This window comes from Delphinus delphis, chromosome 3 (assembly GCF_949987515.2).
Source record: "Delphinus delphis chromosome 3, mDelDel1.2, whole genome shotgun sequence".
NCBI classification, from domain to species: Eukaryota; Metazoa; Chordata; class Mammalia; order Artiodactyla; family Delphinidae; genus Delphinus; species Delphinus delphis.
Window position 1 is genome coordinate 57,471,898 of NC_082685.1, and position 18,538 is coordinate 57,490,435.

The 18,538-nt window shown below is 42.1% G+C and overlaps 1 protein-coding gene across 3 annotated transcripts in view; it reads left to right on the plus strand.

Annotated features, from left to right (window-relative positions):
* The window catches only part of SIL1 (SIL1 nucleotide exchange factor), a 292,256-nt gene that overhangs the window by 194,934 nt on the left and 78,784 nt on the right, over positions 1-18,538 (plus strand). For all 3 annotated transcript variants that reach the window (XM_060008760.1, XM_060008758.1, XM_060008759.1), the window contains exons 4-5: positions 9,207-9,327; positions 16,474-16,573. In XM_060008760.1, coding sequence (XP_059864743.1) covers positions 9,207-9,327; positions 16,474-16,573 — 221 coding nt within the window. The remainder of the gene's footprint in view (positions 1-9,206; positions 9,328-16,473; positions 16,574-18,538) is intronic.

Below are 18,538 nucleotides of genomic sequence, written 5' to 3' on the forward strand. Positions count from 1 at the left end.
TCGAACCCACGTCCCCTGCATTGGAAGATGGATTCTTAACTACTGGACCACCAGGGAAATCCCTCTAATTTTCTCAAGTCTTTCCCCCGTCTCCTCATCCCCAACAGATACATGTATGCACAATTGAAAATGGATTGAAATCTGAATATATTTAACATTTTGTAGGGTTGAGAGAGTAGGGTGTGGGTGGGGGACTATATCTCTAAAAAAAGAAATGGCAGGAACTAGTAGACTATAGCAATCAACAGGGTTATTGAAAACCAGTTCCCAGCATGGATGTAAAAGCTCAAGTGCTCTGATTAAAGGGCTGTGCTATATATCTGTTAGTCTCACTGGGTCTTCTTCTGAGCTAAAGAGGAACATGGAACACATTGAGGGTAGAGATAAAAGGGGAATGGAGGCAATCAGTGGGCTAGGAAACAGGTGTGGGATACCCATCCTGAGTCTCTGGGTGAAAGTAGCCCCTCTGCCCCTTCTCCCCTCTTCTCCTTTACCTGTGGATTTATGTGGGGCTCTGACAGGTCTCCTGGGCTGGTGCTAGGAGTCACTGCACATGCTTAAAGGTCTGGTGCTTTTGAGGGAAGGAGGACTGACCCCTGTCAGATAGAATTCCTAAGTTTTTCTGGTCAAAATACTGTCATCCCTTACTCCGTCTCACTCTTCCCATTCCCTACCCATTCCCCTCATTCAGGCTTGATTATACCTGATTAGGTCAAGTATAATAGCTTTCTAACTAGCCTCTTTGCTCCTTCTCTTTCTGTTATATGCTGAGCTTCAAATGGAGTTATTCATTGTCCCCTGAATATGCCCACTTCTTTGCTTGCCTGAAAGCTGTTCTCTGGACTTGGGACTCTAAATATTGTTACCCCTCTTCCTCGTTTACTTCATATTCCTCAATGGCAGCTATTGGTTTTGTTAATGTGGTATCTTTCCCAGTGCCCAACACAGCAGGTGGCTTTCTTCAGTGGGTACACAGGAAAGTGTGGTAGAAGGAATGCCTAGAATAGAGCAGGCAGGCTCTTACCTAATCCTCAGTAAATGCTTGTTGACTAGCCAGTTGTGGAAAGAGGCTCACGGTGTCCTGGATATGGTTACTTTGAGCCTTTGTCCTGATGGCTGTTCAGAGTACCTCTCCAACTGTAACAGGAAATCTTCCAAGTAGCATTGCTAGTCCTTGTACTTGGAGAGCACTGCTGTTGTGAATTCTGTGTACAGAGGTTGGCGCCCAGCTGTTGTCTGTCCTTTTTGAGAACTGGAAAGGAGACATTGGTTAGGTCACAGCAGATAAAATTTTGGAGGGTAGTTCTGGAATGTGATGGGAGCTATGAGGATAGCTGTTCCCAGAGGAAGACTGTGGAGTCTCTTGATCTGAAGGGCTTTAACGCAGGTGATGGATTTCCACCCTTGCTTGGAAGCCATGCCAGAGAACTCTTCTAAGGCCCTGCCCAGACTGTAGATTACAGCAGAGTAAAAAATCAGTTTGGAGAATATTTTTATTTTTTCTCATTTTGCCATTGTTTAGTCCTTTTAGAAAATGCGTAAATGTAATGACAATACAGACTGGTTCACTCTGTGTTTTGCTGCTTACAAAAAAGGTCTCCATTTGTGTTTCCCTTCAAAAAACATTAAGCATTGGTTCAGGGTTCAGCACCCTAGAGAGGTTTGTGCACATTTTTTTGTTGCTGGTTCAGTTCAAGTCCTGCCTTGGAGACAGGATAGATGCTCATTTGTGTGAGGCAGGGATCTTGCCAGGACTTGTTTGGGGTTTTTGAATAAAAAAGCAGGAGGATAGGGCTGTGGTAGCCATGGCAACTGTGCTTGTAAAGTCTCAGCTCTGACCAGCCCTGGTTAGGAGCTTGGAGGTGAGTGGCATTGCTTCCTGTCCCATATTCCTCCTATTCTTTCTGGTCTTGGAAGTGGGGGCCAGGGGGCTGGCATTCAAGCTGACCTTTCTGGTGGCCTACTGTGTGCCTGGAGTTGAGCCTGAGCTGTGGGCACAAGTAATTGGTCCCTGCCCTTTAGAAACTCGGCATAATTGGGAATTTTTACTCTTGTAAAAATTTCTTTTAAAAAACACATACCTACAGGACTTGATAAATAAAATGTCTTTGTTTCATTCTGGTTGACATTTACCTTTTTATTTTTTTTCTTTTTTTTGCGGTACGCAGGCCTCTCAGTGTTGTGGCCTCTCCCGTTGCGGAGCAGAGGCTCCGGACGCGCAGGCTCAGCGGCCATGGCTCACGGGCCCAGCCGCTCCGTGGCATGTGGGATCTTCCCCGACCGGGGCACGAACCCCTGTCCCCTGCATCGGCAGGCGGACTCTCAACCACTGCGCCACCAGGGAAGCCCCGACGTTTACCTTTTTGGGGCTGTGTTTCCTGAAGCACTTTTAACTTCTTCTGAGCACTGACACAGTGTTTTCTCATTTATTCTTCACAACAATCTAACACATTAGTGAAAGCAGACACGATAGATTCTCGTCATTTGACACATAGGGCATGAATATTAAAAAATAAAAAGGAATTTGCCTGAATTTACCTGGCCCTCAAAGAAAGAGCTGAATGGGTAGCAGAGTTACAGTGCTCATGGTCTCATGGCCAGCTCTCATCTGAGCAGGCTGTGCCACGGCAGCCCTTGATTTTCTGCCATTGTGTCCAGGTTTGACTTGAAAGAGCCTAGAAGTCCCTGGAGGGGGAGGTTTCCAGGCAAAAGCCTACAGAGACACCTCCCAAAGACATATAACTCCCAAGGCATCTGATGCCAACGCAGAAACCAGGGCACTGTGGCATGCATCTCAATTGGCCCTGTCTCCGCTGAAGCAGGGCAGTCGGACTGCACAGCAGGCTCATTGTGGGCACTACCCAAGGAGGATGCTGCCACTCTGAGCCCAGGAGGGCTAAGTTTCTAATCACTGGGCACTTGGGTGAGTTGGGACAAATACTGAGTCAGGCAAGATTTGTCAATAGGTGAAACATCTTTTCCAGTAGTCACAAATTGGCTGTGGGCTGAATTCCATATATAGATATGTTTTGTTTAGCTTTTGTATTTTAAAATTTGAATGCTTTCAGAGGGGGCATTTTTTTCTCAGCCCTCACCACTCCCTGTTGTCTTACAGATGGCCTTCCTTACTCATCTCTCTTATTTGCCTGCCTCCCATGGGCATTTGAGTTGGCTTCTGCATCTTGGATCAATATTTCTTACCTGCCCTTCTACCAGTATTCCTCTTGCCTAGGTGTTTGATGGCCTCAGGCTTTCTAGGCTCATTTTCTTCTTTCTACCCTACCCAGAACTGTCCTTCTGGGTTTGTGTTTAGGCTCTGAACTTAGCTTTTTCTTGGCCCTTAGGAATACTTGCTGTCACCTTGTCCTATATCTGATAGCCTAATTGCTGTCCTGGGATTCAAAAGAAGTACTGCTATATCCAAAGAAATTAATTTTTAAAACAACTTTATTGAGATAAAATTTATATACCATAAAATTCAGTAATTTAAAGTGTACCATGGGAATAATTCTCAAACCTCCTAGGGAATGTTGATAGAATAGATGGGTGGTTTCTAGATTATGATGTTTCATGGACCAGAAAACTTTAAAAGAAAGTTCAGACCAAAGTCCGAACTGGACCAAAGGCCAATTTCTTTACTTTGCTGAGTTAAGGGCCTTAACATAGAAACAACCCACTATCATCCACCATCATCATTATCTCATTTTATAAAAGGACATTTTAACACTAAAAAGATAGAAATGATGTAATTTCAGAAAAAAAGAACTCTTTTTTATATTGGACACTTCTAAATTCCTTGTTTCCAGACCACTGGAATGAATTGCCACAATAAACAAACCACTCAAAACTCAGCTTTAAAACAACAGTAATTTCTTTTTGTATAGCTTTGACTCTTAGAACCATAGTAATAGTTCACGTACCCTTCATATGCCCCCAAATAAAAAATTGAACCAACCAGGATGTGGAGGAATGGAAACAACAAAGTGGAACACAGACACTAACAAATGAACCAAATTGATAACATAATCATACTGATGGGGGTAGGGAAGAATGGAACTAACCTAAATGACCTTGTGAAATGATAACTTTGACTAGATACTGTAAAATTAAAGACAAAGGAGCTGTATGTAAATGCTGTAATCTAGTTTGTCAAATGTGTTTCTCACAGGGGTATGGGTTAGCAATTTTGAAACTACTTTGTATGTGTACTAGTATTGAACAATAAATATAATATTGCAGGTAAAAAGAACCAGTTTTCTCACTGTTGGAGAAAGAAGTTGCAAATAAGGAAATGGGGGAGATGAACCCTGTGGGGCTGATTGGAATCTGAGGTATCAGTATAATCTTGTAGTTTTTAAGAGGTCCACAGACAAATAGATGTAGAAATACAGATGTGTATATGTGCATATATGTATACACACATATAAATTTCTTATCTCTGACCCAGAGAGTGCCCAGAAGCAATGACAACCTAGTAGTAATGAACACACCTATCATGCAGATCATGGTTTCTAAAGACTGTTCTTCAATAAAAAACTAGGACTCCTTGAAAAATGGTTGATTCCAGGGCTGGGAAAAGGAAAATGCAAGATAAACTTGGAGTATCTTATGGATCCAGAAAGTAAGGAAGTACTTGAAAAAAGAAAATGATGGGGGAAAGGGACTTGCCAAAGGAACACAAGAGCTAACCTGAAGGAGCTCCTAGTTGCCAAAGCTGAAATAATTTGAGCAACAAAATAACGATAATATTGTATTATAACTCATAGAATAAAATATCCATGAGAACATATTGATAAAGTAAATAATTAATTAGATGGAGGAGTTTTTCCTTGTAGTGAAATTTCAATTAATAAATGTGTAAGGAAGGAGGGGAGTAGAAAATTGCTATTAGACTGTCTCCACAGTGGTAATTGTTGCAAACGGATCCCTCTAATGGTGTGCAAAGGTTTGAGGAAAAAGAGGATTTGTATAATCTTAGAATATTTCCCCCATGATCTTTTTTTAAACAATTCAGGGATTTTTAGTATACACACAGTATTGTGTAACCATCACCACATTTTCATCACCCCCAAAAGAAACAATGCTTATTAGTGGTCATTCCCCATTCCTCCCTTCCCCTAGCCCCTGACAACCATTAATTTACTATGTCTGTTGATTTGCCTATTCAGGACATTTCATATGAAAGGAATCATATGATATGTGACTTTTTGTATCTGTCTTTCAGTTAGTTTAATGCATTCAAAGTTCGTCCATGTTATAGTATATATCAGTGTTTCATTCCTTTTTTTTAAGTTACTGTGTATTTTATTTATTTATTTATTCCAGTTTTATTGAGATACAGTTTAATGATTTGAAGTATTTCATTCCTTTTAGTGGCTGAATAGTATTCTGCTGCATAGATAGACCACATTTTGTTTGTTCATTTCTCAGAGTTGATGGACATTTGGGTTGTTGCCACATTTTGGCTATTACAAATAATGTTACAGTGAACATTCATGTACAAGTTTTTGTGTGAACATATGTTTTTAGTTCTCTTGTGAATATACCTAGGTGAAGAATTGCTGGGTTCATATGGTAGCTCTTTGTCTAACATTTTGAGAAACAGCCAGACTGTTTTCTACAGTTTGGTAGTTTGCCATGATTTTTGTTTACCACAGTGGAAAAGCTCAGTATAGATTACTTTTGTTAGTTGATCAAGACCAATATCACCAGTATAAGACATGTTGACATCACGAACCTTTTGATATGATACACTGAGAAGAGCATGACATAATTTCTGTTCTTCTGTCAAGGTGGCATGATTTGAGTTTAATCATGACAAGAACCAGACAGTCCTAAATAACTGATAAGTATTTATTTCTTGAGGGTATCAGGGTCATGAAAGACAAGGGAAGACTGAGGAACTGTTGTAGAGTGCAGGAAACTAGGGAGAAATAACAACCAAAGGCCTTATGGGATCCTGGAACAAAAAAGGACCTTAGTGGAAACACTGGTAAGGTTTGAAAAGGATCTTTAGTTTGGTTACTGGTATTAATTTCCCAGTAACTGTCTATGGCTATATAAGATATTAACATTGGGAAAAGCTGTGTAAGTGATATATGGAAACTCTCTATACTATTTTTGCAAGTGTACATTTAAAGGTAGTTCAAAGTAAAAAGTTAAAAAAGGTATCCAGTCATTTATTCTTGTTCACATGTCTGCAGATAGGCTAGACTTGGCTGACTGTGGTTGGGCTCAGTTGGGTTCATCTCCAGTCTGCACTTTGGGTCCAGGTCTGCTCCATGGGTCTCTCATCCTTCTTGGATCAGAATGCTAGTAGAGCGTGTTCTTCTCACAGTGTACACAATTCGAAGAGAAAAGCCAAACACACAAGCACATTTCAAACATCTGTGGCACATTTCCTAACATCCTGCTGGCCAAAGCACGTCACAGGCCAAGTCCAAAGTCAAAGGTTGGGAAAGTACACTCTACTGCTAGTAGGAGGGACTGTGAGGTCACATGGTAATGGGGGTGGATGGAACAGAACTGGTGACAATGATGCAGTCTACCACCTATTTTTTCCCCCCTCAGGGAGCCAGGGTTAGGGAAATAGACACTGCAGTCTTTGCAGGCCTATTTGCCTTTCTGGATTCCTGTCTTATTTTCTGCTTGTCCCCTTCCCCTCTACCTCCCAATCCCTGCATGTATCTGGTGACTTTTGGCCTCTGTTTTGTTCTTCTCCAGTGTTCTGGTCCCTTCAGAGAGGCCCTAGAAGGAAACAGGTCAGATCACACTCTAACTTGGCCTTTTTCCCAATGGGGTGAAAACATTTGAAATACTGTTTTCTGTTGCCTCTGCCACTGCTGCTGTGGCTGGTTTCATGTATTTTAAATGAGCGTAACCTGTATTTTAAGTTAATGTTATTGTGGTTGCTCTTGCCCCCTGTGGCGGCTTATGTGAAGGGATTAATTTTGGAATTTTCCCCAAATAAAATAAATGGATTCACATAAGATCCTAGTCTTTTCCTTGGCCAGCTTAGCACAGTCTAACCTGTTATGTTCTGAAACTTTTAAAGTCATGTACTTTTTCTCTTTTTTATTTCTAATTTCAAAAGTTTGAAAATTCAAGATATTATTATTACTGTTATTAGTACAATTACTACTAAAAATAACTATGACTACTAATTATTATGAATTATTATGAATCTACTTGTCCTAGTGAAAATCCTTGTTAGCATTTCCACACACCTCTAGATAAGCTAGGATTTTCTCTTTTCCATTTTTGATTTTTCACTTAATATATAATTATTGAGGGTTTACTATATGCTTGCATATGTGATAGACCCTGAAGATAAACTAAGATGTAACTATTGATTGTGGTAAGTATTATTAAGAAAAAGGGTCATGGCAGGGAGTTCCCTGGCAGTCCAGTGGTTAGGACTAGGTGCTTTCACTGCTGTGGACCCGGGTTCAATCCCTGGTTGGGGAACTAAGATCCTGCAAGCTGCATGGGGTGGTCAAAAAAAAAAGAAAGAAGGAAAGAGAAAGAAAACGGGTCATGGTGTTGTGTGAAAGCCTTTAGATGGAAGCCAGATCTGGTCTGGGGAAATAGAGGATGCCTCTCAGAGAGGAAGCGACTCTTAGCTGGGATTGGAAGAATGAAGAGATGGAGGCTGGGGTTGGAAGGAGCATTCTGGGCGAAGGGAACAGCAGGTGGAATGGCCCTGTGGTAGGAGGGAGCATGGTTCCTTTCATGGAATGGAAGAAGGCTAGTGTGGCCTAGAACATGGGGAACGAGGAGTGGACAAGTTTGAAGAGGCAGGCAAGGAGCTAGATACTAAAAAGGGCCTCATTGACCAGCATGAAGATTTTCATCTTTAAGAACAGTAGGAAGCCATCAAAAGGTTCGAGGCAGGGGAATAACATAGTCAGATTTGTGTTTTGAAAGAAAAAAAAAATCATTCATTGTAAAGAACAGTTTGATTAGGAGGTAAGAGGAGATAGTAGAGGCCAGTTAGAAGGCTTTGGCAGTATCCAGAAGAGAGATGGTGATGGTTCAGAGAAGGGCAGTGGTGGGGAGGGCAGAGAGAAAGGTATGCATTCAAGAAGAAAGAAGACATGTGGCAGGAGAAACACCAGCTTTGGGAGATTGGGTATATGGGGTTTAAAGTAGAGGGAAGATCAAGGATGACCTACTTAGCCTTCAGCCGGGAAGATACTCTTGTTGTTATGTTGGTTTTGGATCTCTCCAGTTGAGATAATCTCTCCCTTTCATACATTTGGAGATAGGATTTTTTTTTTTTTTTTTCCCTTGGCTGTGCTGCACGGCTTGTGGAATCTCAGTTCCCGGACTGGGGATTGAACCTGGGCCACGGCAGGGAAAGCACCAAATCCTAACCACTAGACCACCAGGGAACTCCCTTGGAGATGGAATTAATGCTAAAAAAAAATTACCTCTTGCCCCATGATCATAGGAATAGGATAGAAGTTACCAGTTTCTTGTTCTTGCCAGTATTTGGCCTCATCTCTTCCCAGAACCAACTTCCTCAACCATTACCTTTATTTTCCTACCCAAACTGGGGTTCCAGTGGCACATCAAGACAGCAGCCTCCACAGCCCTTCCAGTTTTTCCAAGCTCTTCTGCTCCCTGCCTCCTGAATGCAGCCTGTCAGTTTCTGTGTCTGAGTCTTTGCACGAAAGGCACCATCTATTTGGGATTCCCTTTATTCCCAGTCTGGGTCTCACTTTTTGCATCATTTAACCCCCAATTCAGGGAGCCTCCCCAGAGATAGGTTTCCCCATTCTACTCTGAACATACCTTTTTAAAAAATCCTTGAGGCATTTTGGATGGGTTTGAGGTTAGAAGTGGATCATTATACACATACACTCAGGTACTCAAGTTCCCTTTTAGTTCTTAGGCAAAGATATAGAAACTCCCTGCTGAAGTGGGATGGCAGGAACAGAACAGTTTGTCTTGGAGTGGTGTTTCCCCAGCTCCTTGGTTCTCTGATGGAGGCACAGTGGTTGGTGTAACTTGGAGTTTGCTATGATCCTGCCAGAATTGAGAAAACTTGAATTCTTGCTACATCATTACTCTTTTATGCTCGGGGTTTACCTCATCTTTCCAAGATAACTTGTGCTATGCACTTCGCTTGAAGGAATTTTTCACATGCAGTGTCCCTCCAGGTACTGTATAGGTCATAAGTCTTCTCTCTTCTTGGCTTTTAGGTCATGCTGTTCCTGCAGGATCCCATGTGCGGCTGAATCTCCAGACTGGGGCAAGAGAAGTGAAACTCCAAGATGAGGACAAGCTTCGAAATAATTTGAAAGGGTTGAAAAAAGGCAAAAGGTATAGTGTCAACCCTAGGGACTGGGAGACTGACAGCATTGACCCTGTAATACTGAGAGTAATGACAATGTATTGTTTCTTACCCAAATACACATGGCTTTAAATTTTTTGAAATTTAATAGCTTAGAATTTGTGATAAATCTGTCAGGGTTTTATGGATGTTTACTTCTATGGTCTTTGGAAAGAAATAGTTTGCAAAGCAAGTTGATACTTTAAAAAAGGCTGTAGGGGGAATGCTTAACCTGCTTTAAAAATGAAGCCATTTTTCCCAGTACTTTAAGGGTACCCATTTGAATCTCAACAATTAATGCACTGATTACAGATGAGTCATCTATTCATTAAAACAGGCCTGTTAGGCCTTCTGCTTTGCAGTAATACTTCCTTGGTGAACAATAAAATTGCATTTTAAAGTCTTTAATTCAGACCAACTTTTCCTCTTGTTAGTCTGTATTAAAACAGGCTTTCAAAAGTTCTCCAATGGTAAGAGTTGCCTTATTTTTTAATAATCAGTTTAGATTATTTGCTTTTGGGCAATTCGTAGTCTCTATTTTTCTGTTTTTTGCCTTGAATTACCAAGTTTTTTTGCTTGCTATTTCCTGTGTAAGGGAGAAGGAGGTTGAGGCATGGGGTTGCAGGGGCTGCTGCAATTGTGCAGTTTGAAAGGTCCGTATAAATACCAGCCATGAAGTGTCTAACACAAGGACCAGCAAATTATGGCCTGAAGCAAAATATTGGGACTACTGCCTTTTTTTGTATGACCCAGAAGCTAGGTTGTTGTTAACATTTTTTAATGGTTGAAAAAAATTGAAGAAGAAAAATATTTCATGACTGAAAATTATTTGAAATTCAGATTCTGGTGTCCATAAATAAAGTTTTATTGGAACATAGCCATGCTCACTCATTTAGGTATTGTCTATGGCTGATTTCTTGCTACACTGACAGAGTTGAGTAGTTAGGAAAATCACCCCATAAGGCCTACAAAGCCTAAAATATTATCTGATTATTACAAATAGTTTGCTGTCCCTGTTCTAATACGAGCATATCTCGTTTTATTGTGCTTCACTTTGTTGCAGTTCACAGATACTGCGTTTTTCACAAATTGAAGATTTGTGGTAACCCTGTGTCGAGCAAGTCTATTGCTACCATTTTTCCAACAGCATTTGCTCACTTCATGTCTCTGTGTCACGTTTTGGTAATTTTCACAATATTTCAAACTTTTTCATTAATATTTGTTATGGTGATCCTGTGATTAGTTCTTTGATGAATAGATCTTTGATGTTACTATTGTAATTGGTTTTTTGGTTTGTATTGGTTTTTGTCATGTATCTTTTTTTTTTTTTTGCGGTACGTGGGCCTCTCATTGTTGTGGCCTCTCCTGTTGTGGAGCACGGGCTCCGGACGCACAGGCTCAGCGGCCATGGCTCACGGGCTTAGCCGCTCCGCAGCATGCGGGATCTTCCCAGACCAGGGCACGAACCCGCGTCCCCCGCATTGGCAGGCGGACTCTCAACCACTGCACCACCAGGGAAGCCCTGTCATGTATCTTTTAATTAAGGTACCTACTTTTTTTTAGACGTAATGCTGTTGCACACTTAATAGACTAAGTATAGTGTAAACATAACTTATGTGCACTGGGAAGCCAAAAAATTTATGTGACTCGCTTTATTGCAATATTCACTTTATTGCGATGGTTTGGAACAGTGACCTCAATATCTCTGAGATATGCCTATTTATGTAAGTATTGGGAATCAATCATGGATTACTGAGTGGGGTTAGTGTTACTCAGTCCTTGGATTTTTATTATTTTAACAATATTTTGCAGTTAGATATGAGGCAGAAAGTTACCTTAGAGACCCAATTTTTACCTGAGTCTTTTCTTTTATATACCTGGCAAAAGGTCATCCATCCTGTCCATGTGGCACTCACAAGCCCACAAAGTAGCTTATTCAGATTTGGGCATTTTTCACTGTTGGAAAATTCAACTTTATATTATGATAGATAAGGAGCTATTTGTCATCCTTATAGTCACTCCAAAGCGGGAAGGATCTTTACTTTCCCCCATCTCTCCATATAGGCCTGAACCTGGATTAACCCAGGTTATATGATGATTATTTTCTCAGAACCATCGAAGAAAGAATCAAATCTCGTTGTTGTAACCCCTGTCAACCTCCCTCCATCCCTAGCACGCTTATACATACATTTTTCAGTGTCTCAAAGTACTTAGGAAGTCTTTTCTCACATCTAAGTCAAGTCTTATTTTCTGAATAAGAAGACTATTTTTTCCTGGTTTAAGACTATTTTTTCCTGGTTTAGGAACTTGATGAATTTGGAGCTTTTTATTTGTTGGTTTTAATACTATGGGAAGTGATTTCTCCAATACCTGACCATAGATCATCAGTAGGAGCACTTATCGCTTTGTCTGTTGCTCCTGTCTTTTTATACTAGAAAGCAGAGCCATCCATGTGGTCTGTAGTAGAGACATCATAAGAGAAGAATATTCGTCCCTACTCCTGCCTCTTTGCTTTTCTCCTTTGGAACGTTTCTGAGGGCTCTGCCCTGGAATAGCCTCCAGGATATGCTGGACATGTCTTCTTCCTTCTCAGCATTTATAGCCAGCAGCAAACCTGTCTGAACAGAAGCCCAAAGGCGTTGACAAGGTGGTGTGGGTGTTCAGTGCTGTGAGCTCAGTGAGTCTCTGATTGCCTTTGGTGGTGACTTCCTTCTCATGGAGTGGACTTCATCCTGTGCTCCTTTAATTCCACTTTACAGTGTCTTCCTGCCTCTTTAGTTCTGGAATGGGAACATAGGCCAAAGGGCAGGGCTAATTTTCAAAATTGTTATAATATTTTGCTTATTGACTTAATTCTGTTTTGGGGAACAAGATCCACAGCTTTCCATCAGATTGTCAAAGAAGTTGGTGATCCCACAAAGTTAAGAACCACTGGCTAGGACTTCCCTGGTGGCTCAGTGGTTAAGAATCTGCCTGCCAGTGCAGGGGACACGGGTTCGAGCCCTGGTCCGGGAAGATCCCACATGCCGCGGAGCAACTAAGCCCGTGTGCCACAACTACGGAGCCTGTGCTCTAGAGCCTGCGAGCCACAACTACTGAGCCCGAGTGCCACAACTACTGAAGCCCACGCGCCTAAAGCCCGTGCTCTGCAACAAGAGAAGCCACCCAGTGAGAAGCCCGCAAACCGCAACAAAGAGTAGCCCCTGCTTGCTGCAACTAGAGAAAGCCCGCACGCAGCAACAAATACCTAAGGCAGCCAAAAATAAAAATAAGTAAATTAAAAAAAAAAAAGAACCACTGGCTAGAGAGAGATGGGAATAGTCCATTCAGCCTAATCCATGGCAGCTTCTCCATTAGAGCTGCTGGATGTGTGACTGGCCACACTGCTACCTAGAGCTACAGTTCCTGTGGGTTCTAAAGCCTGGGAGAGGTTTCCTGACTCTGACTTGTCCCAGAAGATTCTCTTGGCACTACCTGAGTTCAGTGTATAGTTGGCTCTCAGCAGGTTTTCCTCTTCCTCTTTGTGTGTTAGGTATTGCCGTCTCCACTGGTTTTAGTCTGTATCCCTGTCAATCTCTCCATAGTACATCTCTATTTTTGCCTTGGAACAACCAGATTTTTGAGTCATCCTCTTATGTTTAGAGGGATAAGGGACAAACTGCATCCAAGTTGTTTCATTTTGGGTTGAGCATTTACCACGGTATAATATGGTAAGTAGTTAAGGGAGTGGGCCAAGGACAGGACCATTTACTTACTCCATTCATTCATTTCACAAAAGACCTATTGAGTGCCTATGTGCCAGGCACTGGGGATACAGTAGTAAACAAAACAGGCAAGATGCTAGCTTTATTGAGGTTGGCAGGCAGGAAAAGAGAGAAATAAGTATGCAAGTAAGGTAATTACAGATTATAATAAATACTAGGGAAGAAATAAGGTGATAAGTCCCTGAGGGAGGTAACTGTAGATAGGATGGTTTGAGAAAGCCTTCTCAAAGAGATGTTTGAACTGAGACCTGACGTATGAGGGGCATTTAGTCATGCAGAGGGTTAGTTTTATAGGTTTATGGTTAGAGCATTTCAGGCAGAAGAAACAAGAAGATTTTCTGGCTTTGTTAAGGAAAGGGCTTTGTCAAGTTCAAGAAACAGGAAAATGATCAGGTTGACTAGAGGGTAGGAGAAGGAAGAAGACTAATATGAGATGAGATTGGGAAGCTATGAGGGGGCCAGATCATGTGGAATTTTGAGGAGCATGTTAAATGTTCTTCATTTAAGTAGAATTGTAATGGAAAGCCATTGGAGGATTTGGGGTGGGAGAGTCATTTAATGTAATGTAGTTTAGCAAGATCATTCTAGTTGCTATGTATATGGAGGATAGATTGAAGGTGGACAAAAAAAGATGCACAGAGACGATTAGAATGTCATTTAAGTGGATCAGGCAAAACATAATGGTGGCTTAGTCTATGGTGTGTGAAGGAGAGTGGATGAATTGGAGATTTAATTTGGAGGTAGCAGCAATAGGACTTACTTACGACTTAGATGTAGGGGTTGGAAAAAGGGTAGGGTTAGGGGTTCAGGGTAAAGCCTCATTTGGGATTTGCACAACTAGGTACTTGAAGGTACTATTTATTGAACTAGAAAAGATTGAGAGAGGGACAGTTTTATGGGGAGAACTATCAAGACCTATGTTTTAGATGTAATAAGTTTGGGGTGGCCATTAAATATCCGAGATCCAAGATATATCAGTAGTTGTACAGGAGTCTGGCTGGTACTCAGAGAAGAGATTTGGGTCAAAGATGTAAATTTGGGCATCACTGCCTGATAGATATTTTAAAATATTTAGGTGAGAGGGTAGAGATAGAGAAGAAAAGATTGTCCAGGATTGAACTCTGAGGTGTTCCAGCATATAGGATTTAGGTAGGAGATAAGGAACCAACAAGAAGAGACAGAGAAGGAGTAAGGAAGAGGAAGAACCCAGAGAGTGTGGCAACAAGAAGCCGGGAAAGGAGAGTGTTTCAAGGAGGGAGGGGTGAACTGTGTAAATGCTGCTGAGTGGTTGAGGAACATGGCACTAGTGAAGAGTCCATTGGATTTGACCATCAGTTACTGGGAATTTTGATGAGCAGTTTTAGTGGGGTTGTGGGAATAAAATCCAGGTTAATGCATATGGCAACGTAAATAGCATTCAAGGAGGTGTGGATAGTGAATGAAGACAATGTGTTCATAAAGTTTTACTTAATCTGAACAGGAGCAGGGAAATGGCATGATAATTAGAGACTGTGGAGTCAAAGGAGTGTTGGTATGCTGATGGGAATAATCCAATCAAAGGAAAAATTGATGATGCAGGCAGGTGGGAGTGGTATAATTATGGGAGTTAAAGCTTTTGAAAAGGCAAGTGGGATCTCTAGCCTAAGTTCAGCAGGGGCAGGGACACTGCCATCCATTCCAATAGTAGAGAAAGCAGAAAATACAGATTTAGGTGCAGGTTGGTGTATAGAGTGGATGATGGAAAGGTGAGGGAGTTCTTGATAACATCTGTTTTTCTCAGTGAAGAATAAAGTGAGAATAGCAGCTGAGGATAGTTGTATGTGTGCCTGTGCATGTGCACACACTCATGTGTACCCACACATGTGCACACTTCTGTGTGTGCAGTTGGGGCTGAGAGTGGGTGATGATGGATAGCCTGAAGAATGGGACTTTAGGCAGTAAACAGATATACAGACATGACGGGATTAATCCTGACCAAGTATTGGAGGAAGGAGGAGATAATCTGCTCAAGTTATAGCCCTAAATACGTAACTCCCTCCTAGGGGTAAGGGTCAGGGCAGTGGCATCCTCTTGCAGCTGGCAGTGGGTGATTCTCTGACAGGAAAGGGGTTCTCTTTCCTACCTTGTAGGGTTGTGGTAATGATTTGAATGAAATATTACTTCTAAAGGGTTAACATAGTGCCTGACACATGGATAAGTGGTCTGTAGATGGGAGTGATTAGCTATTATTAATTAGTTTAGGAGGACTGGGGTTTAAAGAAGTCAAGTGTTTTTCTGAGGGCCCTAAGGGGTCTCTAGGATGAATCAAAGACTGAGTGAGTACCTCTCATGAGACCTGAGGCTGGCTAGGATCTTGGACCATGAGACTGATGTACTCATCTCGCCTGGAACAGAGAGTAGTCCAGTAGCCCCTTCCTCCCCAGCCTCTGATATATCTCCAGGGATATCTGGATTCCTCCCTCCCCCTGCCCTGCCAGCTGGACAGTCTTGTCATGCACAGCTCACTTTCTACGCTTCCCTTAGTCTGTATGTACCACTCTTTTTCTTACCTCTGTTAACTGAACTGAAGTGAGTGCTGGTGGCAAAACCTGCCTTCCACCCCCTCACCCCATGAATACCTTCTCTGCAGTCAAGATGAATTGTTGTGGCTTGGATCAGCTCCAGGGCTCTTTGTGAGGATACCACTCTAGTCTCTGCCAGGTTCCTGACATTATGTCCACATTGGTTCCTTTCTTCCCTGTCCTTGGAGGCTGGCTATGGAAGGTGGCTGGCCTCGATTTTAGTTCTCAGTATCTCAAACTCATTCCTTTGTCAGGTTGACTCATACCTCCTGCATGTACTCTGTGCTCAGGGGTTGGTCTTAAGGGTATGAATTTATCCAACCTGTTTTTGTAAAGATAGACTGAGCCGTCAAATCAGGTCAGGCACACACTTGGGGGGCTCAGGTCCCTGTTGGTCTCTTTCCTAGAAGAATATAAATAGGGTATATGTTATTTCCTCTGTCTGTGCCCAGCATCCTCCAGGAGGTCTTACTCTGGCACGTACTGAGAGAGCAGCATCGCACAGTCATTCTAGACTTGTTCTGCCCAAGTAGCTGGTTGAGAGCTCTCTGTCCATGGTGGGCTTCTGTCTGCCTTATGCCATTTTCTCCTCTTTCATGAAGTGACTCCATCTTCAGCTCTTTCCTCCTCTAGCTTCAAGGTGAGATCACCCTGTTAGACTTCTGGTTGACCCACGGCAAAGTTAGGATAGTGTGCTCTGAGTTAGAGCTGGCCTGGATTAGCTGGCTTTGGAGTGCCAGCCACCCAGAGGGGTTTTCTTTCTTGGGAAAGATGGTGCCCCCCTTGTGACTCTCAACTTCTCTTTGGACAGGCTGGACATCAACACCAATACCTATACATCTCAGGACCTCAAGAGCGCACTGGCAAAATTCAAGGAGGGGGCAGATATGGAGAGTTCAAAGGAAGACAAGGTTTGTGATGTTGTTTATAGTGAGTTCATGTCATCCTGCAGAATGGCCTTGAAGGGAATCACTGTCTCCTGAAGCTTTAGCAGTGAACATGGGATAATAATAACAATAATATTATAAAATAATTTAAAGAGCCAAGTAAGTTAATGCCAAATAAGTAACCCTTTACAGACTCTTAAAAAAAACGCTGGGAACTTTTCTGTCATCGTTTACGTTAGAATCCAACTTCCCATTACATATTTGGGAAAACTGAAGCACAAAGCAGAGAGAGCCATACTCTGCATTACCACAGACATCAGTGAGGGGAATAGAGATTAAAACCCAGATCTCTTCACTTATACTTGGATTAGGCACAAGTTTAAAGGACAGAGGACCTAGACCAGGAAGGAAGGGGCCCAAGTCCTTTGAACATATAGCAAACCTTTTCCAGACCTCAAATTCCTTAAATGTACAACAGATGGCTGAGGTTTCCTCCAGCTCTAAATTTGTTTATAAGCTAAGGGACTGAAAAGGAGAAAGAGGCAGAATTGTAGCCCCTTGGTTACGCCTCTAATGTCTGGGATGGCTCATGGATCCCGACCTATCAGAATGAAGTCTTATTCTTAGATGGATCATGAGCTCATGTGATAGCCAGAGAATGTTGCAAATCAGTTTTTACATTTCCGCTTGAGTCCTGTCCTTGAAAGAACCTCCTCCAATGTCTGCCTTGCAGACCTTTCTAAGTTCTCCCTCCCCCTTCTCCTCTTCACAAGCCCCTTTGCTTTGTATTATATTTCTCTGCCCTCACCCCAGAATTCTGGCAGTATCTTGGAAAGGCAACACCAGGTTCTTGACAGCCTATGTGTTAGTGGAGGAAGCTTTAGGTCCCTCAGATCCTTCAGAGCTAAGTATTTCTGAGACAGATGGACTGTGTGTGTGTGTGTGTGTGTGTGTGTGTGTTGGAGAGGACCTCAGGAGGAGGTGTTAATATGCAGGCCAAGTCTCCATGTCTTTACTCATCTTACCAAAGTCTCATCTCCCAACGTGGAGAGTGTATGTGGTATGAGAAGGTGAGTAGCAGGATGGCAGCAATTGTGGTAAAGGAAGGTGATGCATAAAATTATATCCCACTGCAGGTGTATTAACTGTGTGGGTGGAGAGGTGTGAGGAAAAGCAAATCCCCTACCTGCTGAAGGTGAGGCCAGCAGAGGAGAGCAGTGCATGCTTAGGTGCCTGGAGCAGAGATTGGTATTCCTGTGACCAGGGGTTGGGTTCATTCCCACTCATTCTCTCACCATGAGCTCCACATGGAGCAGATGGGAACATAAAAGTTGGCCCCTGTTCCATGTTTTCTCTGTGGGTGGAAGACCCACTGCACCCCTGTCTCTTCTCTTTGCTCTCTTTAATGACATTCTTACCCCTAATTCAGTTAGTGTAGAAAAGTATGAATATTATGAAAATATTTTTTAATGTAAAAGCAAGAGATTATTTAAGTTTTCAGTTGCTGTTTTTTTTGCTATTAAAAATAATTCTTTCCCTGTGCAAGGGGAGATCCCAATAATGGTAGCCAAATATGACACTCCTGTACCAGCTGATTTGAGTCAGCTGCCACTTCTGACTTATGGCTGCCACACTGTTTCTTTACTTCTGTGGCACTTAGGTTGTTAGCTCCTTCACTGAGGTGCTGGGTCGTAGGTTCTTTTTCTCATTTTCATTTGTATCCTTCCTGGACTGACTCAGCTCCCTGCCAATGCATTGGGACTGGCAAATAAATTAACTTGAAGTAGGTTGGGGAGTTTCTTACATGTCTCAAGCTCCTGGCTGCAGATACCATAATACTTTTTGTTTATCAATCTTTAAACAAAATCTTTGCATGGTGACTTGCAAGTACAGGATGTACTTTTACTATTTATAAAGACAATACTGTGAGATATTGTATCATATCTCAACCAATTGAGTTAATTTTTTTTACCTTATTTTTTTGGGAGA